General features: G+C 40.4%; 1 protein-coding gene across 1 annotated transcript in view; it reads left to right on the top strand.

Moving 5' to 3' along the window:
• Nucleotides 1-25,074, top strand: part of PAH (phenylalanine hydroxylase) — a 79,696-nt gene extending 54,622 nt beyond the window's left edge. Inside the window, exons 6-13 of the mRNA XM_025439033.3 lie at nt 6,062-6,258; nt 8,426-8,561; nt 9,635-9,704; nt 15,168-15,224; nt 17,099-17,194; nt 17,656-17,789; nt 20,809-20,924; nt 23,250-25,074. Of these exons, the coding sequence (XP_025294818.1) occupies nt 6,062-6,258; nt 8,426-8,561; nt 9,635-9,704; nt 15,168-15,224; nt 17,099-17,194; nt 17,656-17,789; nt 20,809-20,924; nt 23,250-23,293 (850 nt within the window). The 3' untranslated portion in view covers nt 23,294-25,074. The remainder of the gene's footprint in view (nt 1-6,061; nt 6,259-8,425; nt 8,562-9,634; nt 9,705-15,167; nt 15,225-17,098; nt 17,195-17,655; nt 17,790-20,808; nt 20,925-23,249) is intronic.
• The last annotated feature ends 239 nt before the right edge of the window (nt 25,075-25,313 follow it).

Here is a 25,313-nt window from a genome sequence, read left to right as displayed (position 1 = left end):
CTTTTGATGGGGTCATTAAGCCCGTTCACATTCAGAGTTACTATTGAGAGATATGAATTTAGTGTCATCATGATAACTATCAGCAAATAGATCCTACACCTAAGAGAAGAAGGGAGTTAATAAAGATTCGAGCAGAACTCAACGAAATCGAGACCAGAAGAACTGTGGAACAGATCAACAGAACCAGGAGTTGGTTCTTTGAAAGAATTAATAAGATAGATAAACCATTAGCCAGCCTTATTAAAAAGAAGAGAGAGAAGACTCAAATTAATAAAATCATGAATGAGAAAGGAGAGATCACTACCAACTACAAGGAAATACAAACGATTTTAAAAACATATTATGAACAGCTATACGCCAATAAATTAGGCAATCTAGGAGAAATGGACGCATTCCTGGAAAGCCACAAACTACCAAAACTGGAACAGGAAGAAATAGAAAACCTGAACAGGCCAATAACCAGGGAGGAAATTGAAGCAGTCATCAAAAACCTCCCAAGACACAAGAGTCCAGGGCCAGATAGCTTCCCAGCGGAATTTTATCAAACGTTTAAAGAAGAAACCATACCTATTCTCCTAAAGCTGTTTGGAAAGATAGAAAGAGATGGAGTACTTCCAAATTCGTTCTATGAGGCCAGCATCACCTTAATTCCAAAACCAGACAAAGACCCCACCAAAAAGGAGAATTACAGACCAATATCCCTGATGAACATGGATGCAAAAATTCTCAACAAGATACTGGCCAATAGGATCCAACAGTACATTAAGAAAATTATTCACCATGACCAAGTAGGATTTATCCCTGGGACACAAGGCTGGTTCAACACCTGTAAAACAATCAATGTGATTCATCATATCAGCAAGAGAAAAACCGAGAACCATATGATCCTCTCATTAGATGCAGAGAAAGCATTTGACAAAATACAGCACACATTCCTGATCAAAACTCTTCAGAGTGTAGGGATAGAGGGAACATTTCTCGACATCTTAAAAGCCATCTATGAAAAGCCCACAGCAAATATCATTCTCAATGGGGAAGCACTGGGAGCCTTTCCCCTAAGATCAGGAACAAGACAGGGATGTCCACTCTCACCACTGCTGTTCAACATAGTACTGGAAGTCCTAGCCTCAGCAATCAGACAACAAAAAGACATTAAAGGCCTTCAAATTGGTAAAGAAGAAGTCAAACTCTCCCTTTTCGCCGATGACGTGATACTCTACATAGAAAACCCAAAAGTCTCCACCCCAAGATTCCTAGAACTCATACAGCAATTCGGTAGCGTGGCAGGATACAAAATCAATGCCCAGAAATCAATGGCATTTCTATACACTAACAATGAGACTGAAGAAAGAGAAATTAAGGAGTCAATCCCATTTACAATTGCACCCAAAAGCATAAGATACCTAGGAATAAACCTAACCAAAGATGTAAAGGATCTATACCCTCAAAACTATAGAACACTTCTGAAAGAAATTGAGGAAGACACAAAGAGATGGAAAAATATTCCATGCTCATGGATTGGCAGAATTAATATTGTGAAAATGTCAATGTTACCCAAGGCAATATACACGTTTAATGTAATCCCTATCAAAATACCATGGACTTTCTTCAGAGAGTTAGAACAAATTATTTTAAGATTTGTGTGGAATCAGAAAAGACCCCGAATAGCCAGGGGAATTTTAAAAAAGAAAACCATATCTGTGGGCATCACAATGCCAGATTTCAGGTTGTACTACAAAGCTGTGGTCATCAAGACAGTGTGGTACTGGCACAAAAACAGACACATAGATCAGTGGAACAGAATAGAGAATCCAGAAGTGGACCCTGAACTTTATGGTCAACTAATATTCGATAAAGGAGGAAAGACTATCCATTGGAAGAAAGACAGTCTCTTCAATAAATGGTGCTGGGAAAATTGGACATCCACATGCAGAAGAATGAAACTAGACCACTCTCTTTCACCATACACAAAGATTAACTCAAAATGGATGAAAGATCTAAATATGAGACAAGATTCCATCAAAATCCTAGAGAAGAACACAGGCAACACCCTTTTTGAACTCGGCCACAGTAACTTCTTGCAAGATACATCCACAAAGGCAAAAGAAACAAAAGCAAAAATGAACTATTGGGACTTCATCAAGATAAGAAGCTTTTGCACAGCAAAGGATACAGTCAACAAAACTCAAAGACAACCTACAGAATGGGAGAAGATATTTGCAAATGACATATCAGATAAAGGGCTAGTTTCCAAGATCTATAAAGAACTTCTTAAACTCAACAGCAAAGAAACAAACAATCCAATCATGAAATGGGCAAAAGACATGAAGAGAAATCTCATAGAGGAAGACATAGACATGGCCAACATGCATATGAGAAAATGCTCTGCATCACTTGCCATCAGGGAAATACAAATCAAAACCACAATGAGATACCACCTCACACCAGTGAGAATGGGGAAAATTAACAAGGCAGGAAACAACAAATGTTGGAGAGGATGCGGAGAAAAGGGAACCCTCTTACACCGTTGGTGGGAATGTGAACTGGTGCAGCCACTCTGGAAAACTGTGTGGAGGTTCCTCAAAGAGTTAAAAATAGACCTGCCCTTTGACCCAGCAATTGCACTGTTGGGGATTTACCCCAAAGATACAAATGCAATGAAACACCTGCACCCCGATGTTTATAGCAGCAATGGCCACGATAGCCAAACTGTGGAAGGAGCCTCGGTGTCCAACGAAAGATGAATGGATAAAGAAGATGTGGTTTATGTATAGAATGGAATATTACTCAGCTATTAGAAATGACAAATACCCACCATTTGCTTCAACGTGGATGGAACTGGAGGGTATTATGCTGAGTGAAGTAAGTCAGTCGGAGAAGGACAAACATTATATGTTCTCATTCATTTGGGGAATATAAATAATAGTGAAAGGGAATATAAGGGAAGGGAGAAGAAATGTGTGGGAAATATCAGAAAGGGAGACAGAACGTAAAGACTGTTAACTCTGGGCAACGAACTAGGGGTGGTAGAAGGGAGAAGGGCGGGGGGTGGGAGTGAATGGGTGACGGGCCCTGGGGGTTATTCTGTATGTTAGTAAATTGAACACCAATAAAAAATAAATTAAAAAAAAATAAAACCAATGGAGTACACCAAAAAAAAAAAATCTTAAAACATTAGTTTGAAGGCCACTGACAAATTACAGTTGTGTCTTGGGGCACCAAATTTTTTATCTTGTAATAATTACATGAGTGGGAGGACCTGAAGTAAAATAAGACACCAAAGATAGGGAAGGCTATGCCATGTGCCAGAGTATCTTGAGTGCCATATTTGATTGGTGGAATAATTCAGAAACAATATTTTCTACTGAAAACTTTTTTTTTGAAGATAGATTCTAATTGGTTTGACTAGAAGTCTCCTATTCATTTTAAACCAAATTGACACTCTTCCTAAAATATCTTAGTTTATTTTACTTAATGAGATCATGACTTGGTAAAAATAATTGACAATTTCTTCAAAGACCAAGGATCTCATAGAATCTCAGGTCTCTTGATTGAAATCGTGGATGGAATAAGATGTTCTATGTTTAATTGCTAAGTAGATCATGGAAGTTGGTTTGTATGTGTGAGAGACAGAAAATAAATTCTGAAATACTTAGTATATCCAGGCAGCACTTTAGATATGACTTAATTTGATTGCCATTACAACATTACAAGATATATATATATATATATATATACACACACAAATATATATTTATGTATCTCAGAAAGTGATATTGCCACTTACAAAGTGGCATATATATATATATATATATATATATATATATATATATGCAGGGGAAATATATATATATATCAGAAAGTGACAATAACTTGCTCAAGATCCCACACTTGTTCCTTCCTCCGTTCCTCCCTCTGACTCTCTGGAGTCCTCTACATTGGCCTTAGTCTCTCGCATCGGTCTCATCTCTTTTGGAGGTGAGCCCTGTGCCACTGGGCTGAAACTCCAACTCACTCACAGGTTCTATCTCTTTCCAACAGAATCCACACGAGTTTTCTCACTGAGTCTCATTGGTTCGGAGCAGGACATGGGCCCATCTCTCACCAAGTCTGTATGACTAGGGAAATAAGACAGTCTAATTAGCCAGACCTGGTCACTGCCCAGGTGGGAGTGGTGGAGTCTCCTTCCACCCGAACCTCAGACTGAGAGGGGGAGGAGAGTGCTTTACTGAAAGAATGGAGAAGGTATATTGAACCCCTGGAACAGCAAATATCAACCAGGGGGACATCTTGGTACCCAGGATATTACTATCTCTTAAAATTTTGTTACAAAGTAGCAAATATCTTTCTTTTTAAATAAGAATCTGGTCTATGGCCATACCACCCTGAACGCGTCCAATCTCGTCTAAATAAGAATCCGTTATAATGATAATTATGCATTCATTACCCAATGGTATCATTGATCAGCACCAAGATTAGGTAATTTATATATAGTGTTTCACCTAATTTTCTTCTATGTCCTCCAAATATTTATCATTAACCCATGTAGCAGCTGCACACACTAGGCTTAGAAAGGTTTATTAAATTTCTAGGAACACTTGAGTGACTCAATGGTTGAGCATCTGCCTTCAGCTCAGGGCATGATCCTGGAGTCCCGGGATGAAGTCCCACATCGGGATCCCTGCAGAGAGCCTGTTTCTCCCTCTGCCTGTATCTCTGTCTCTTTCTCCCTCTGTATGTGTCTCTTATAAATAAATAAATAAAATCTTTAAAAAAGTTTCTAGAGACTATTTAGCTAGGCACTGCCAGAACCAACTAGTGAACCCATCCCTGTTCATCATCAAAGCCTGCTTTTTCCTTCCATTAGCACTTAGCCCTAAAATAATGGTGCATCCTCAGGCAGGGGCTTACCTGATGTGCTCTTCACAATCCCTACTGGCCATTACAGGGTCTTCTGAGATTATCCTGCTTCCAATTCTTAAGCAAAAATCTATCTTTCACCCCTAATCCCTCCCTACCTTTCTGTGGAACATACAGTGACTGTGTTAATGCCCTTGGATGAGCTACAACTTTGAAAGGGCAGGAGAAACCTACTTTGGAACCTGAAGATGATCCATAATTTTGAAGTAAACAGCTCTGCCTTGTCCCAGACATTGTGTACCCTGTTAGGAAATAGCCCTACAGTGCAAAGAACAGTGACTGGTTTTTAAAGTCAGGCTTTGTTTGATTTTCGTTTGTTTTTACTGTTGAGAACACAGTAAAATGTTTTTCAAAAATACCCTTTGAACTAATGACTCTCAAACTATACTCTGTCCCCTGGGAGCTTATTGGAATCCAGATGCCTTGGCTTTCCCTCCCCCACAGATTCAGGATCTCCGGGGCAGGATCCAACATAGACTTTAACCAGGTCCCTGTAGTTCTATGTGTCATAGCAGAAGATGCTACATAGGCATATCTTATACCTAGCATGTTTTTAAATACCTTTATAGCTTCCTAAGGTCAGAAATAGCAAATCTAGCCATGCTCAATAAGCAAGGGTCTCAAACTCACAGTCTACATATTAAATTCACTTTACCCCCCAAGATATAATTATGTTAGTTGACACAATAGAAACCAGGACATTGCTTTACTTGAACTTGGATGCCTTTATTTAGAAACAGGATGCATTCTTCAGTTGTCTTGGTCTCACCATCTTATTGTCCATACCTACTACTTTACCAATTTGTGTTACCTGCCGGGTCCCTGCAGTTAAGCAAACTTCCACCCTGGTAAAAATTGGAAAGATGGGATAGCTGAAAGTCCAAGTGATTTCCAAAAGTGAGGCAGAGATCTCCTTGGTGTGGTTGGTGAGTTGAGAGCTTGTATCATTGCTTTAACCAAATTGTATGAATGTTTCCTATATTATGAAGTAGACTTTTCCTCTTACAGATAACTTATGAAATCCCCTGTAGTCCGGGTGGCAGTAGCTCACAGACCCTGAACCTATCTCCCCCTGCTAATGCTCCTTCCTCTTCTTTACACTTGCCCTACTGAGGTCAGATATTTCATACCTGTATTGCAGTGGGCAGCCCATCCCTCAAGTGGAATACACTGAGGAAGAAAAGAAAACATGGGGGACAGTATTCAGAACCCTGAAGTCCTTGTATAAAACCCACGCTTGCTACGAGCACAATCATATCTTCCCACTTCTGGAAAAATACTGTGGCTTCCGTGAAGATAACATCCCCCAGTTGGAAGAGGTTTCTCAATTTCTGCAGAGTAAGTCTACTTCAGGGACAAAAGTGAGGAGGAAGGGGAGGGGAAAGGGAAGAAAGTAAATTGAGGCCAGTGTGAGTGTATTTGTGGTAAATAATACATGCAAGTTGCTTCTCAGAAAAACAAAGTTCACTCTTGTGTCCTGCCTCACCATTATCCACTTTTTGTTCACTCTCATCCAAGACAAAGCATCATGTGTAGATTTTCCCATACCCATGTCTCTGAAAAGCACCTTTTCCTGTACTCACAGCACCAAGTGCCCAGGCGGGGCTCTACTAGTAGTTCCCGCTGTGTTGTGAGATGGTTGCTATGTGCATTTGTGTAAGAAATGTACTCTCTGTGGCAATGCTGAAAGCCCTGAGCTCTAAGTCTGTGCATTCAACTGGTATGACTCTTGCTTTAACTGTCTCCAGTGGAGGAGGACTTGCCTCAGTTTAGTCATCTGTCAAATAGAGACTATCTCTTGGGGAAACTGTGGGAATGAAATAAGACATTGCAGTTGAAAACACCCAGCATAGTGCTACATATACAGTAGGTGCTCAGTGAATCTGGACTGATTGGAATCTGAGTAGCTCTGTGGGGAAATACATTATTGGGATGACTGACCTCTGCATATTATTTCCAAGTGAGGTAAGTATTTTCCTGTCTACCAAGAAGCATTAATGAAGCAAAACCAAAATAAAACTATCAGCTAACACATATTAAATACCCAATATGTGCCAGGTAGAATGAGAGAAAGTGGGAAGATAGACCACAGGTTTACAGAAATGAAGAAGTTTCTATGCCTCCGAGCTATGTGGAGATGGTATGTAGCCAGCTCTGGAGCAAAGAGCCAGGGAAATTCCGTGGCAGGGAGGAAAGTGGAGGCTGGGATAGTTTGGGGATGGGCTAGGTGACCTTTTGGGTCCCTTCTATTTAGACAGTCTCTAGTTATCAGATAAGGAAGGGAACAAGAGGTCAAGCAGGGTGAATTTCAGTCTGAAGGTCCAAGGAACATAGGAATAGGGGCAAGGAGGTCCTAAAGACATTCTCTGGCTGATTATCCATGTTTCCATGGCCAACAGTGAGACAATAAAATGGTGATACTAGCAGCTGGGGAGTTATAGAGAAGTAATTAAGAGGATAGATTTTGAAGCCAGACTGATCGTAGTTGTAACCTTGGACAAGAAATTTAACTTCTCTGTGTCTTAGCTTCCCCATCTGTAAAGAGGAAAGACTACGAGCCTCTAACTTATAGGGTTATTAGGAGAATTGGTTAGTATTTATAAAGTGCCAAGAACAATGTCTGACATATGGTGGGCAGTATACAGTGTTAGCTATCTTCATCATCATCATCATAATCATCATCATCATCATCACTGTGATTATTATTCTCCTTCCAAGTTTGAAACAAATTGACAGACAGATATAGGAGCCAGAGAGAGGATCAACATGTCAACTTTATTACTGCTAAAAGCTACTTGGAGAATGTAGTATGGATATACAAACAAAATGGAATTTCTAATACTTCACCTCTGAATTACATAAACTTTCCTGCCAATTCACTGTTGAAGTGTAGATTCCATTGCATGGCCCAAAGGAGACCAGAATGCTCTCTGTGCTCTTCTGTGGGAAGACAGTCAGGAGAGAAAGGGCCAAAGAGGTCAAACTCAGAATATTCCTTTTCTTTTCCCACATGTTCCAATCACAGAAGTTCCTGTTCTTTCTTGAGTGTAGTGTGTGAGGGGCAGTAGAGAAGCTGGAAGTGTTCCTTTCGTACTCTTCCCTTCTGGAAGAGGAATGAAAATTCCCTCCCCGGTCTAGGTACTTGAGAAATAAGGAATGCGTATTTCATCTTAATAAACATTAATGAAAGCTAAATTTATTAAATGTCTCCAATGTGCTAAGGCTCTGTGCTAAGCACTTTATTAGCTCACTTGATTCCTGAAATAACCCTAGTAAATATCTATTCACATTTTTCAGAGGAGGAAATGAGGCTCAGAGAAATGAAGTTACTTGACTCAAATTGCCCAGCCACAAAGTGTAGGGGCAGAGATGTGAAGCCAAATCTACCTGGCATCAACACTGATGCTGCTAGACAGCTGGGAGCATTGCTTCCCTACCCATAGGTATCCAGGAGCCTCTGGGCTCTGCCATGATGGGCTTTGAATTTTCTTTCTCTGCATCCCAGCTTGCACTGGATTCCGCCTCCGACCTGTGGCTGGCCTGCTTTCCTCTCGGGATTTCTTGGGTGGCTTGGCTTTCCGAGTCTTCCACTGCACTCAGTACATCAGACACGGGTCCAAACCTATGTATACACCTGAACCGTGAGTATTCTCCTGTTACCAGTATCCAATCACAGTAAGCACCATTGCTTGTCACTCCAGGAATGATGTTTGCATTCATGGAGGGCTGATCCACAGGACTAGTTTTCTGAATGGTTTGGTGGTAGCACAAAGAGAGAGATCATCTCTCCTGGGTATTTTCTCTGTCCAAATAGATCATATTGATTGGTGATTTGGGCATCTTGTGAACCACCCATTCAGATCCTCACTGGTCATGGGAATATGAGATAACATTCAAGCGCCAAAGGGATTGTAGGAGTCAGAACTATGATGTTCCAAATGTGAACAAGAACAAGTGGTGGCCAAACTATCTCAATACATCCAGAATATACATCTAGTTGATTCTCATCTTTTTATGTCTAGATGTGTCTTATCTCGAGGTAGAGAATGGCTGACCACTGTGCCCCTGACTTTGGGATTTAGCCATCTTCTTAATAAAATAGAACTTATGCATCTATACAAAACATTAGGATACCCCAAATGTTTTTTTTTTCCTGTCCACAAGGTTTATAACTACAAATCAGAAAAGATCTCTTCCTAATGAACCTGGCACATAAAGTGTCAAATAAATGTAAATTTTCTTTGCTGACTGACTGTTGCCCCCTTCTAGAATAAGAAAAGAACAGCACTATTGTTTTAATTTAATTTTTATTTCTCATGAGTAATAATTAAGCAAGTTGCATCTGCCCAGGATGTCAATAACAAGATGAAGACTTGGGGTGGGAAGCGTTTGTGGTCCACAGTTTGCTCAGGTGTATGGGAGGAGGTCCATAGGAATATTGGCTCTTCTGTTCTGCACCCCACTGAGCGTGCACCTAAGACCCCTTGGTTGTTGTTCCCTGACTTGCCTCTTATTTTTATTTCCCCTTCTTCCTTTTCTTTTGTATGTTACCTCATCTGATCCCAAACTTTGTACACCACTATGAGTGGGAGTGAGATCATAAACTTAAACAGCGTACTTGCTTTCTACCTGCCCATTTCTCATGTAGAAAGACTGAGTCTGGCTTGGCTTATAACCCTAATTACTTCCAAGCTCTGTGCTTTATGTCTTTCAGTGACATCTGCCATGAGCTGTTGGGACACGTGCCCTTGTTTTCAGATCGTAGCTTTGCCCAGTTTTCCCAGGTAAGGAATGGATCATTTTGGCCTTTTAATTAATCATAGGATTGAGACCTGGATTGCTCAAATGAATTGAACCCATGGAGGGGCCCTTGTGTCCTGTGCAAGAGTGGAAACCAGATATAGTTTTGTGATCCCACTGGGATGGGCATATGGTCCCATGGAGGTTCTCAGTCCAGGGACCACAGCATGGGGTTGGTGAATCACTCATCCTCTGAATTACATATGTGCTGTTGAATTTGCTAATCTCACTTGTCCTACCAGGCTTAGTTTAAGAGCCTTTTCATCCATGAATGCCTGTTTGATCCCCACATGGAAGTAACTTTACCTTCTTCCAAGTTCCCCTGGCACCTTTCTTCTCCAATTTTGGGCCTTTCCACTTCCTACCTTGTCAGGCAGTCATTCTTATATGCTTCAATTAAAGAAGATAATTATTTGCTGAGAGTCCAATGCCAATAGCCTAACTCACAGCTGGCAAAAACTGATGAAATAGTTGTTTTTCTTCCTGTCCACAAAGTTTATAACTACAAATCAGAAAAGATCTCTTCCTAATGAACCTGGCACATAAAGTGCCAAATAAAGGTAAATTTTCTCTCTGACTGACTGTTGCCCACTTCTAGAATAAGAAAAGAACAGCACTACACTATTGTTTTAATTTAATTTTTATTTCTCATGGGGAATAATAAGCATGTTGCATCTGCCCAGGATGTCAATAACAAGATGAGGACTTGGGGTGGGACTCAACAAGATGACATTACCATCAAAGCAACAAGCTAGGCCTTGATTCATCTACCATAATAGTGAGCTTTTTACATGAGAGAAAGAATCCTAATAATTCCTTCAGGGCACTGAAAGGCTAAATCATGGTTGGGTAGCTGGGATTATGGGAAAATTGAATGATGCACCCACACATCACACCGTGCCACCAACCAGCTGTATAACCTGTGTGCCTCAGTCTCCACAAATGAGAATTAATACAAAGCTTTAACTATCAATCTTCTTCCTCATAGGGAAAGTTAAAAATCTGATGGAATGAGTCATAAGCAAATATTGGACCAAATATGAATTTCAGAGTAATGAGATTGTATGGGAATTTTATAAGCCATTTCCCTCAGCTAGAAGAAATAAATATTTTCATTGTTGATTAAAGAGACTACCACTTAATATCTGAAATAAGCAAAAAAAGATTAATTAACTAAATGCCTACTACGTAAGGGAGAATTGCACACAATCTCTCCAAACAAAGAAAACTTGCTTTTATGTGAGGTTTGGGGAACTGTGGTGTTCAGATATTGTTGGAGTTTTACAAGTGGAGTGCTTGGGGATTGGCTGAATTTTAACTCAGAAGTGTCACCATTGGGCTGAGGCTGTTGTTGACTGGCTGACTTGACTTTCAGAAGCATGGTTCCTGCTGTCAAGATGTCACTGATTGCTTGGAACAGCTTTAAAACTGGGATTTGTTCCTATGGTCAAAGAATAATTAGTCTTTTTCTTAGAGAATAGGAACTTTTTATTCTCACTACCAGGAGTTATTCTGCTCAGTCAGAGGCTAAGTGACAGTCCTCCGTAAGCCATTTCCATTTGGATGGGCCACCAGAGGAATGGACAATTATCTGAGTCAACAGATAGATGCTACTGGCCCAGTAGTGTCACATCCTTCCAACTTACACCTGGATGGTCCCAAGCAGGGTGTCGTTTTGAAAGTTCCCTGAGCACATTTTTTATGGACCTAAAAGGAGGACTTGCTTCCTACTAGAGTGCAAGATGGGATGGGGATGAAGCACAGGGAAGTCTTTAGACCCCTTATTTTAGGCAAGCTTTGGGCTCACAAAGCGTGGTGACCATGAGGGGCACCTGGGCAGCTCAACTGATTGTCTGCTTTCGGCTCAGGTCATGATACAAGGTCCTAGGATCAAATACTGCATTGGGCTCCCAGTGCTCAGTGGGGAGCCTGCTTCTCCCCCTCCTTCTGCTGCTCCCACTGCTTGTGCTCTCTCTCTCTCTTTCTCTCAGATAAATAAATAAAATCTTAAAAGAATTACTTTCTTAAACAAACAAACAAAAAGAATGGTGACCATGAGAACAGAGCACTGTTTCAATGGCTTTTGTTAGACTCTGGTATGCCTGGACAGGATGGATGGAGCAGAGATGACAGGAGGGGCAAGAGAGGAGAGCCAGGTCATCTGAATTTAATTCACTTTAACTCAGCATTTTCTCAGCATGTAATATGGGCCAGGGTTTGGCCCAGAGAGGGATACAGAGATGAAGACCATGTGGCCTCTTGCTTCAAAGTAAGCCCAATTCTTTGTCCTTCTCTGTCTATACCAATTCCTTTGATTATCTCACTTAAACTCATGGTGTTAAATGTCCTCTCTATCCTGATGACAAACACATTTGTATCTTCAGCCCAGACTTCAGTCCCCAAACTCAAACTCATGTATCCAACCACCGACTCAATCTCTCCACTTGAATGTCTATTAGCCATCTGTGGTCATACTGTCCAAAACTGAATTCCTGATCTTCCTGTTAAAACCTTCTCCAACCACAGTCTTCTCTATGTTAGTTCATGGTAACTCCATCCTTTCAGTTGTTCAAAACAAAAGCACTTAGAGGACATGTTTTACTTCTTTCTCTCTCCAATACCTCTAACCAATCTTTCCGAAAGTTGTATGTGTTTTTCCTTCAAAATATGTATAGAATCGGACCATTGTCCATCAACATCCACTGTTACCAAACTGGTCTCAGCCACTATTGTTTCTCACTGTGGGACTGAGGGGGCCTCCTAACTGGTCTATATGCCTCTACTCTTGATCCTCTACACTGTCTTCTCACATAGCAGCCAGAGTAAATCTTGGATGACATAAATCAGATCTTGCCGCTTCTTTGCTCAAAACCTTGCAGTGGCTCCCATTTCACTGAGAGGAAAATCCTAAACCTTAAAATAGCCAAAAAAGATTCTATAGGACTAAACTCCAGATCCCTCTTTTTTTTCCCCTTTGAAAAAACTACTTTTTTCCAAATAGTATTCCAAATATGTGTTTTACAGACAAAGGTCACTATGGTTCAAAAACATCCTATGGAAGAAAGTATCTTTATAGACATTGGGAAATAATTTTAATAAAGGAAAAAGTTCATATTTATCTAGATGTAGCTATGTTCCATAGGAAGATTTAAGCAACCAAAGTGCGAAGACAAAATCACAGTGGCTTTTCTTGCCACACAAAATATTGATAATCTTCCCTTATAGCATACTCTTTTTTTTTTATAGCATACTCTTAATTGTGAATTGAGACAAGTAATAGATGGCATATGACCTTTAGAAGTAGAGCTCCAACGGATAAGGGGACAGGAGAGTCAAGCATCAGAACGAATTCAACTGAAATACCAACTGGCTTTGACCCCAACCAAATTCAAAGTCCAGCTAGAGGCCCATTAGAGATAAACAGAAATTGTAGTATCACTTTTACATGGTTGTGCCACTTAACACTATTAAACCCAATCTATCTGGATCAAAGCTAAGCACACCCCCATCACTAGATCGGTCCTCGTCCTATCCCATGTTTATGAAGGCTCCACATTATAGCTTAGTTCATCTTGGGGGAAGAGGACCTTCCAAGTTCTCAGAAGAAGCCATCTTAAATCTCTGTCTGAACCGTCTTTTACCCTGCCCTCCCATCTCCCACCCTGAGGCAGGTCAGTCTCACCAAAGAGGTATGGCTTCTGTCATCATCTCATGGAAATTAGTTCTGAATAGCACTAGAGAAAGATCTGTGGGAGCAGCATTTGGCTTTAAGACAAAGGAATGTGCCTACTCCAGCCCCTCCCAAATCAGAATGAATTCCATATTCTCCCTTCTACTGCTATAAAGATCTCCCATCTAAAAGCTCCCCCTCTTTCTCCTCAGGTCCCTCTTTGATAGAACCTACCACTCTCCCCACTCTTATTCTGTTCGACCCTTACTGGTCCCTTCCTGTTATTTGAACTTAATGACATTTCTCCTACTTAGAGAGCTGTTTTACTGGCTGTACATGTGATCTGTATGATGCTCTTCCCTCAGATGTCAGTAGAGCCAAAAACCTTGCTTCCATCAACTCTTTGGTCAAATATCATCTTCTCTATGATACTTGCTCTGAAATCTTTTTCAAATTTCAGTCCCTCCTCCCCCATTCTCCTGGCACTCCCACTCCCTCTGTCCCTTTCTTCTTTTGTTTCTTCTTTCCAAACAACTTATTTATCCTAATATACCTAATATGCTTATTATTTATTGTCTGCCTCCCCCCACTTAAATGTAAACACCATGAGTGAAGTCCAGGATCTTTATTGACTTCGTACACTGCCAACTACATAAAAGGCATTCAATAAGCATTTGGAATGAATCAATCAATGAATCATTTTTGAATGAATCAATCAATTATGTTCATTTGTATATATACACTCTGTCTGATACAAGGCAGGCTGGAGAAAATTTGTAAAAAGGACAAAGACAAAGAGACCACTAGGGGAATTCTATAATTGGAGCTGTAATGAGAAGTGGTCCATAGCATTTCATACTCTCCAGCTAGTATTTATCTGGAAGTATGTATGGCAAGCATTTGTCAGCAATTCTCCTGTGGTGTCTTCAAGATACATGATTAAGGCACTCATCTTGTATTCCAGGAATGTTCCTCTTGAGCTTTGGGAAAATAATCACTGAGCTGGAATCAAGGAATGGAGTTTTATTTATTTTTTTATTGGAGTTCAATTTGCCAACATATAGCATAATACCCAGTGCTCATCCCATCAAGTGCCCCCCTCAGTGCCCGTCACCCAGTCACCCCCACCCCCCGCCCACCTCCCCTTCCACTACCCCTAATTCGTTCCCCAGAGTTAGGAGTCTCTCATGTTCTGTCTCCCTTTCTGATATTTCCCACTCATTTTTTCTCCTTTCCCCTTTATTCCCTTCTACTATTTTTTTATATTCCCCAAATGAATGAGACCATATAACGTTTGTCCTTCTCCAATTGACTTATTTCACTCAGCATAATACCCTCCAGTTCCACGCACGTCGAAGCAAATGGTGGGTATTTGTCGTTTCTAATGGCTGAGCAATATTCCATTGCATACATATACCACATCTTCTTTATCCATTCATCTTTCAATGGAGACCGAGGCAAGGAATGGAGTTTTAGACACAACCTACTGTGTGACCTTCAGTGGGTCACCTCCCTTCTCTGTTGTTTATTGGTAAATACAAAAAAAAAAAAAAAACAAGTGATGAAGTAAGGTTTTCTGCTCTGGAGATCTATAATTCTATGATATGTGGCTAGAGAAGACTTAACAGAACAATCAGGGTCTCTCTGGGCCCTTCTGAAGACATCTAGTTACCCATCCCCTTCCTATTATGGTCAAGCAGAAGGTTGGAGCTGAGAGTGAAGTTTGAAGTTAGGAAGACCCAGCCATGCCAATGACTCTGTTTCTCTACAATTATAGGAAATTGGCCTTGCTTCTCTTGGTGCACCTGATGAGTATATTGAGAAACTCGCCACAGTAAGTCCTTTCTGCCCCTGGTGGATAGTGAGAATGCAATAGGCTATAGCACTCAGGTTTTCACAGCCTTGATCCTCCCTCTGAAAGCCAGGTCACTGGGGGGAAAATATCAGAATGTGCTGATTTACATTTACACAAGTGAAATGTATATATTTTCCTTAATGGTCTGAGTTTGAAATCAGCTGCATGCAAAGTTTACATGTAATTAAAAAAGTAACTTCAACACCAATAGGCTGTAATGATAGCCCTAGAGAACCTTCGGGCATAAAGTGTGTGTGGTGTGGGGTGTGGGGGGTGGGAATAGCCTGGATTCATGGCTGTGAAGAGGAAGTATTTACTCTCTATCTTTGTGCTGGAGCCAGCGTTGGGAATCTTTCCTTTATTAGACGGGTGGAAATGGAGGTGAGCTTTCCTCATCTTATCAAACACTTCCTTCTCCCCAGTGAATATGATGACTCTCATCCAGTGAAGCATGGCATCAGCTACTCTGCACAGGAAGGGGTTTTCTTCCTACAGACTCTTTTCCAACTTGAGTTCGTCCCTCCCCAGCATCTGAGCCATGTTTCCCATAATTTGCTCAGCCAAGAAGATGAAAATTAAAGCCTTGTAAGGGAACTAGGGAACACAAATTAATACAAATTTAAATTTATCATTAATATATATCAGTTTAGAAGTTTATGAATTCGGTTTATCAGAAGGGCAAAAACTCCCAAAAGTTTCTCTCTCACTGACCAGTGCTCTGATACCCTGAGCAAGTGACTTCTGCTTCCTCATCTTTAAAAATGATTACATTAGTTTATGTTCTGGAAAAAGTATATCATAAGAGTCTGAAGAGTTAAGTGTGTGTGTGAACATGAATTTTTAAATATCAGATTCTATGTGAGAAGCAGCTTTTAAAGAAGTTGAAAAACTTAATATAAACGCTCACTTGTAGGAAGAAAATAAACTCAAAACTCATAGCATCATGTCACCTGCTGTGACAATGATAAGAGTAGTCATTGCCAACCTAACTTCTCAAAAAATTATCCAAAAAAATTTTTTTCCTATTGATACACTGGGTTGGGAACAGTTCTAGGTTCTTGCTCTTTGATCTGCTGTGTAACTGGGTGCATGTTGCTTGACCTCTCTGGGCTGAAAACACATCATCTGTATGTGAGGTCAGGCTGACTAAGCTGAGAGGTTTCTCAGATTTAACATTATCTAGTGCAATAAACAGACTTAGCTAGTAACCCATCTCTAATTCTCCGAGACTATAACTGTCCCCAGCAGCTAATTGACCCCAAAGTTTCTCTTGGCCCTGGTCAGTAGGGTTATGCCTGGATTACAGAATCATCTTCCCCAGGCCAGGCATCTAGGATATGTTGGCCTGGGAGCTGTTTAAAGAAAAGGACTTGGTTATTCGAGGAGGATAAGTGCAGTTGTTGGCAGTACATCAGAAACCCCCCAAGTTTTAGCATGGATGGCAGGATGCCCTCAATGATTTTATCACTAAATAGTGATCTCCTACCTCCCATGACTGAATTTTATGGGATTGCACGGTAAGTCTGACCAACTAAAGGGGACATCTCATTTTAGTTAATGCCACAGAGAAGAAAGCAAAAGGGGTTGAGGAGTTCCTGTCATATAGGGTTACCCATTGGGATATCTTCTTGAGGAGTTCTCGATACTTCTTCTCTGCTTCCTATTACATCTTACATTCAGCCAACTCTGGATTCAACCAGTGACTGGGCAGAGTAAGACATAGGACATGGAGAAGTGACCCCAGGTCACAGTGATTCAGAGAATAGAGCTGGGCAGTGCCTGTCCTTAGCCTTGAGGCATCTGCTACCCTTCCCTTCCTTGGAGTGTGCTCTCAACTTCACTTTCCATTCCAGATTTACTGGTTTACTGTGGAATTTGGCCTCTGCAAACAAGGAGACTCCATAAAAGCATATGGTGCTGGACTCCTATCATCTTTTGGTGAATTACAGGTATGATCCCATTTATACCCATTTTGAGATTCAACCCAGGGATTAATCCTCAAGTGATTGGTATCTTAGCAGCTATGATTTGTTCATGACTTTGGGTGTTAGATGTAGAAATTGAGCTGCAAGTCTACGAGTCTACAAAGCAGAAGGGCTTCCTGACCCCCAAAAGGCTGAGCTCTGCATACAGATGTATGCAAATACATATGGTTGGCCCTCACATCTCTACTGATCACCTCACATGAAAATGGCTAGAGGGATTTACTCCCTTCTATCTGGACTGTAGACTTTAGATGGGCCATGAAGGGTAGGATCTAGTATAGGGAAATTTAGTTTACTGAATTTGGGTTGGGGTGTGGAAAGATTAGCGACAAGATGGAAGAAGGTATACAAATAGCCTATGGAGAGGTAGCAGAAACACTTGACCCTGATTTAACTGTGAAAACTTTGCACTTGCTGCCCTGCAGTACTGCTTGTCTGACAAGCCAAAGCTTCTCCCCCTGGAGCTGGAGAAGACAGCCATCCAGGAGTACACTGTCACAGAGTTCCAGCCCCTGTATTACGTGGCTGAGAGTTTTAATGATGCAAAGGAGAAAGTAAGGTGAGGTGGTGACCCAGATGGGGTCAGAAGCTCTTGGGGCCTCTGGATCTGGTCTCGTGCTTCTGTGGGTGGTTGTCCAGGAGAATGGACTCCAATGCTTATAACAATGGCGTGCAGCAGGCAGAGCTTCCCAACCCTTGTCCCTTTCAATTCTCTGTTTGGGAGGGGTTCTTTAATAGGACCCCATATCACAGATTATTGTCTGGACATATTGACCCCTGCAGACAACCCTGCCACTGGATCTATGCTTTAGTCCAGCTGCCAAGTCCAGGCACTGAACTCTCCTGTGTACATAGTAGCCACAGAAGGCCCCCAACAACTCATTCCTAGGAATCTTCTAACCTGGGGGAATCCCTAGTTCTCTTTATTCTCCTGCATCATTCACCACGCCAACTCCTTCAAATCTTCACCCCCATGTAACCTTCTCTGTGTGTCTTTCTCTAACCAATTTGTTTAAAACCCCTACCCAGTCCCACCCCATACTCCTTACCCACTTCTGCAATTTATTTTTCTCCTTAGTACCTGCTAATGCTGAATATAGTATATGACTTAAGCTTCATTTGTGTAGGAATTTTTGTCCTTTCTCTTTTCCTGTTTTTTTCCCAGTCTGTTTTTTGCCCAATATATAGTGAGCATGCAATAAGCAATAGGCAAATCATCAGTCTCAGAGGCAATTCAACAAAAGGCTTATGGAGATGGAAAGGTAGCAGGACTCCCATTCTCAGCCCTCTGAGCTGAGAGGGCTCAGCATATATATGTATATATATATTTATATATATATATACACATATATGTTTATATATATATACATATATATATATGTTTCTGCAACCCCATGAAGTTGGGTGTGCCAGCTTCCACTGCACTGTGCTTTGGTGATGGAGTGTAAAAGCTGGCCCACAGGTCCACATGGTTGGGCCTACGATGACTCTCTCGTATCTCTCCAGGGCCTTCAAGTTCTCTTAGTTACTCATTTCTAGTTAATTCCTGAATATCCACCCCTTACTGGGAGCCTAACGTTCCTCTAATCCTAATGATTCCTCCCTGCCATTCCTGGGACCCTTTTATGGTTATAGGTTTCAATGGATTTTTCCATTACCCCATCTGGGTAATAATAAGAAGGAGGAAGAGGAGAAGCAAGTTAAATATCCAACACCTAGTTATGCACCAAACATTGTTCTAAATGCTTTTCATGTACTGATTCATTTAATCTTCAGATAAGACTATGAAGTTTGCAGGTGGGGTGCAGAAGTGTAGAAGGGATAGGAGACTCACCCAGGGTCATACAGCTAGTAAGTGGTTGACCCAGGGTTTAGACCAAGGCAGTGGGGCTTAGAGCCAGAACCCATAACCACTCAAATGGGCCCTCCTGATGATGACTTTCTAACCTGGGAAGTGATCAGTCCCAGACCATCAGGGAAGAGCTTGCAGAACCTGGACTTTTGGGCCTTTGAAATCCCACCTGCTATGTCAGTGCCCACAGCCCAGAGGAGACACCCACAAAAACTCCATCCTACTGAGAGTGACTCACAGAGTCAAAGGGAATGCTGGAAAACAGGGTTCAGAAAAGGAAGTGATTCTCTCAGAATCTCCCACCTAAGAGAAACCAGCTTCAGCCATTTTCAGTTTCAAGATTCAAGTTCTAAGCATAAAGAAACAATGCTGGGTGTGGTCACGTGCCCACTGCCTGGCTAGAGGAAGAGTGGACCCTGAGACAGACTGCCTAGCCAAAGCACTTCTAGTGGCATAGATGCAGATTGCCTGAAACAAAGATGAGGTGAACTATGGGAATAAGAGGGAAGAAATGCAGAGTGGGCCAAATCACAGACATGCATTATATGCTTCATGTCACCAGCAGGGTTGAGGAAGCTCTTATCAGAGGAGGAGAGTTGGAGAGACATAGTTAATCATTTGTTCTTCATGAATCCCTAGTAACTAGTGAAAGAGAGCAGCTAACACTCATGTAGCACGTACTCTATTCTATAATAGCATTTGCTACGACCATCTCAGGTAGTGCTGCTCTTGCTCAGGGGCTGTCATTGGCAGAGGTGAGTTTGAGCCCAGAGCCTGGCTCTGGAACTTGGGTTTCCAGCCACTATGATCTACCATTCTTGCCAAACTTGGGGAGCCCACTAGTTTCCCTTAGAATTATCTTCTCAGTATGGCAGCTTCAACACTCAACAGAAGCCAACTTAGAAATATCATTTGTGATGTTCTTGCAGTTTATAGGCTATGTGGGGACATCTTATTAATTACATTGCTTGATGTCCCTCATAAGGCTCTCCTGGTACATTCCTCCCAGACCCAGAAATGCATCAAGAAGGCAAAGAAGTGAAGAGCACAGACCAGAGTCAGACTACCTGAGTGTCTTCTCAGCTGCACGATTTATTGCCAGTATGACCTTGGTAGTCATTGAACCTCCCCAAACCTCAGTTTTCTCATCAGTAAAATAGAGATAGTAGTAGTATCTTCCTTCTAAGGGTTTTATGAAGATTAAATCAGGGATGATAGTTGTAAAGAACATAGAACAATTAGGACTTCACATAGCATTTAGTACAGGAGAGGCATGCAGATCATGTTAAATTTCATTAATAACATAGTGTTTTCTTCCATTCTTGAGAGCTATGTTTCCCTCCTTGGATTGATTTCCGAGCCTCTCATAGCTTACTTATTTCTATAGCATTCTTTGGATAGATTTATTTGTTCTTTTGATTTTCTTTAATGGTAAGAATTTTGGCCTTAATGTATTCTGTGCTTTTATTATAAGCTTTCTCTGCCCTTTTGGAGATTGGTAACTAAATAAGCATGTGCCTATGTGTGTTTGTAAATACACTGAGACACATATGCAGCACACAGAGGCTGCCCAAGGGGATCTCACTAGAACTCCATTTCACCTCTCAGCCTGGTTTCTAAAGCCCCTGTTCTAGTGAGATTTAAGTAAAATGCCACTGAGAAATCTTTTAGGATTTTTTTTCCCCTGAATTGTGCCCTTTACTGAGCTCTGTGGATTTGGTTTCAGGAATTTTGCTGCTACCATCCCACGGCCTTTCTCAGTTCGTTATGACCCATACACTCAAAGAATTGAGGTCTTGGACAATACGCAGCAACTTAAAATTTTGGCCGACTCCATCAACAGTAAGTAACTTACACCCCAGGAGGCCACTCTCTTTACCAGAAATAAAGTTGTATTTCCTAACCCTCACCATAGGAACAATAAGAAATTAATCATAAATTTCACCATAAGAAATTTATTAAATATTGAATGAGGGAGAAAAGCATCTCCAGGTAAGCCATTTGTTTGTCGAGGGAGGAAAACCTTGGGATAAAGGCCAGAATTGCTTTGAGTATCTTTTCTTCTTTAACTTTCCTAGATTCCACCCTATGTCCTACCACTGTATCAGCCTTCCACTGTGGCAGGTCACTACCATGTTCCTCTTTCTCCTTTGCCTCCACTATGTTTCCTCTAAGCATACAATGGGTATTGCTGTGCCTGGAATTTCAGCCCTTATTAGGCAGGTTCTAGGTATTTTATTGGCCATCTATTAGCTCATCCATGGGCCTTCCACTCTTCCAGGACAATGAGGATAGTATAATAGTTGCTCATAAAAAACAACAGTGTTAAATTGTTCTTCATTGGATTCTCCTTCTAGTGCTTCAAACTCCCCTCCAGCAACACTGACCAGCTTTTACTTCCCATACTGCCTCCTGGCTTCTGGCCATTGTTCATGTAGTTCTTTATGTTTATTTATTTATTCATTCATTTTTATTTAAATTCAATTAGCCAAAAAATTCTTTATGTTTAAAATACTCTCATCCCTATTCTCGTTTAGATGTCCCCAATTCCAGTTCATCTTTTAAGTCTTTGGAGGTATCTCTTCTGTAAGAAGACTAGTTTGGGTGTCCCTCCTCTGTCTTGGCAATCTCACAGATCCCTCACTCAGAGCACATATCACTATATTGTTTTATAATTATGTATTTGTCTGACTCTCCAACAAGACCTGAGTAGAAGACTAGGTTGGGTTCACTGTCAAATCTCTGGTAACCAGCCCTAGTCCTAAAAAAAGTATATTAGGTCCTCAAGCGTTATTAAATGGATGAATGAAACCACTGAGGGAACGAGCAGCCTAAATGGAGGAATTCTAGGCCAAGTGGAGTTTCCTACCTTATGTAACAAAGGCCAAAAAAAGGCAGATGGGCTTGAAGTATCCCTCTAGGACCCCAATGATGTTTCCTGTGGCCACTTCCAGTAGTAGTAGAACCATCCCTGGCCATTCTAGTCATTCCCTATTAGGTATAGCCCCTTGTGATCAGACAGTTTGAAGAAGTCCAAGGCTTATTCATCACCACCTCATAGACCCCATTTTGGACTCTCAGCTGGAATAGATATGTTCACCTGAGGAGGCCAGCCAACTGTTCTAGGGGCTGGAATGTAAGATAGAGGGGTCAGTCCATAGCTGCTTTGTCTCTCTTTCTTATTTACCCTGAAAAGTTAAAAGTAACTCCAAAGGCTATTGTTTCTTAGAGAATTTTCAAATCATAGAATAACTCTCTGAAGAAAGTCCATGGTATTTTGATAGGGATTGCATTAAACGTGTATATTGCCCTGGGTAACATTGACATTTTCACAATATTAATTCTGCCAATCCATGAGCATGGAATATTTTTCCATCTCTTTGTGTCTTCCTCAATTTCTTTCAGAAGTGTTCTATAGTTTTGAGGGTATAGATCCTTTACATCTTCAAATCATAGAATAGCACATTTAGGAATTAAAGGGTCCTTAGTGACCTTATGTAAGACCCTATTACCTTTCTATACTTCTGTTCCCTCAGGATCTAGGAGAAAGCAAGGCCTGTCCATCTCAGGGCCCCTTACACTTCTTTGAAGTGTCTTTATTCCTGTGGCCTGTTGGCATGTGAATATGGCATGAATAGGAGCAGCTCCATCTTAGTCCAGTAGTCTAGCAATCTAGGCTGAGTTATCTATAGAGATCATGCATTCTCAAACCTAGTATATATCAGAATCAGTTGGAGAGCCAGTTAAAAATAAACAGTGCTGATTCATAGTCTCAGATTAAATTTACTAAATTGTGGTAATTTGTGTGAGTTTGTATTTGTAATAAGCTCCTAGGTGCTTCTGACACAGGAGGTTCATATGAACCACACTTTCATGTTTCATGGCTTAGGTCCTTGTAAGTACCTATAGATGGTACTGTAAAAGAAAAAGAGAGAAAACAGTTAACTCCTTCCAGGAAAGAAGGAGCTAATTACATTAAAGTTTGTAAATCCCTATGCTGTAACTGCCCAAATCCTGTCTCCATAACTAATTTGTAAGCTCCTTGAAGGTTGGGGTGGTACTCCGCGTATTCTTATATCCCACTGATTCCCTAATGTGTTACACATTGTAGAAATTTAAAGCATGTTTTATCATGATGTGAGTGGCCCATTGTTTTTTTCTTTGTAGGTGAAGTTGGAATCCTTTGTAGTGCCCTCCAGAAAATAAAGTGAAACCCATGGACAAAACCTGTCAACTGAGAATCTGTTCATGGAAATCCAACTACTTTCATTTCATCTGAAAAAGTTTGAAAAGCAAACCTTAATTTGAATTGACAGCCTTTAATCCTTTTTTGGAACAAGATGGAGGATGAACAAATCAAAATAACTTGAAATGACAGCATATTAATGCATACCCAAAAGCATAATCTTTTGGGGTCATTTTTGATTTAAAGATGATAATCCTATACTCTCAATTCAGTTAAAATCAATAATCTGTCACAGTTCATCAAAGTTAATTAAAATTGGGACCTGAAAAAAAATTGGGACCTGATTTGCTCAAGCTTCATATATGCTTTTGTTACTTGCCATAGAAAATTCCTGAAGGAATATATATCTCTCAATGTAAAACACAAGCCTGTCATTAGAATTGAATTTGTTGATTTAATGTAAATCTTAACCTACAAAAGTCATTTTCTATTTCAGTAAACTAAGATACTAGTTATTGCTGTGCCTTACCCATGTAGATTTCCTTTAATTCATGAGCCCATTAAAATAGTTATAAAAATCGAAGTTCATAGCATAATATGAAAGCATTTCTGTATAGTTTATTGGACTCATAGATACTGTTGTAGAAGGTAATAGAACTTCTCACCTGACTCTCACAACTTTCAATATCATTTTCCAATTAATTGTTATCTGGTTTGGAGATATTTTGCAGACATGTGTGATGCAACAGATGCTAACCGAAGGCTTAACTGAGAGATATTCCATAATACTCATTGAAATAATAAAGGAATACATTATTAAAAAGCAAATCCTCAAACAAAAGTGAGAATTTTAGTTATGTTTAAAAAAAGACAAGTGGTTAGAAAATTTTGCAGTTTCAAATGTTTCTTAGAAGGAAATATTCATCTCCATTGCCTGAGAAATACTTTAACTGGATAATCTTGTGACATGAAAAAATGATCAGCCTCAGATTTCCAATCCATCACAGGTCACTGTGATAACCTAAGTTATGTCTGGATGGTCAACAGACTGATTTCTGTTGGCATATGTTTTACTGAGAAACAGCAGGGAGAATAGTAGCATCTTTAAAGCTATGCTGAAATTTTCATGCCACTTTAACACTTTATTTTGGAAATAGTTAAATCTTAAAGGATTTGCATAGTATTTCTTCACATGTGATTCTTAGACCAGCTATATCATCATCAACAATAAATCCTGGGCACATCCCAGTTCTATCCAACTAGAATATCTGGGGATGGAGCACTAAGATCTGTATTTTTAAGTATCCCAGATGGTTTTTTTTTTTAATTATGGCCAGCCAAGTCCATTTGGTACATTACATTTGAGAAAACTTGACTTCTGGTGGCCAGTTCTGCCAATTGCTGATTATGTCGCCTTGCAAAATTTACTTTGGATCTCGGTTTTACTTGAGCAATGAAGGAGCTTAACTGGATAAATCAAGTTTTCTTACAGTCTTGGAATACAATTCAAATGCTGACATATGTCTTTAAACAGATGTCCCTGATCCACTAACAGTGGGTAATAATACCAGCCCAAATATCCTACCTGGGTGGAAAGAGCAATTTGGTCTGATGTATCTGAGATCTCATTGTTTGAAGTTGGGTTTTCACCCCTGTGTTTATTTCCTCATGCCTCTGTAGAACCCACTGACAAATGTTTATTCTAGAAGTGGTAATGTTGTTTTTTCTGGTTTCTTTAGACCCCAAACACTCTGCAAAGGGACTATTTTGATAAATATCTCTGTACAATAAACATATATCAGAGAACCTCTTGATTTTGGAACTAAAATATTTTATAGTATTTTAGACTAGATATCTTATTTTGTAGTGATTTTTAGTCTTACTGAAAATAATTTAATGTGTTTTAAGATAAAGCTTAGGTTTAGTTTGCAATTTTGCAGAAAGAATTACATACTGAATAGAAGATAGTCTTTGATTTTTTTAGTAATGTGTTACCTAGTACTTAGCTCTTTTTATCTGGATATATAAACCCAACCAATAGCAAA

Source organism: Canis lupus, chromosome 15 (genome assembly GCF_003254725.2).
Source record: "Canis lupus dingo isolate Sandy chromosome 15, ASM325472v2, whole genome shotgun sequence".
Classification (NCBI taxonomy): Eukaryota; Metazoa; Chordata; class Mammalia; order Carnivora; family Canidae; genus Canis; species Canis lupus.
The sequence above is the reverse complement of the archived record's forward strand: the minus strand, read 5'-3'. Positions and strand labels throughout refer to the sequence as shown.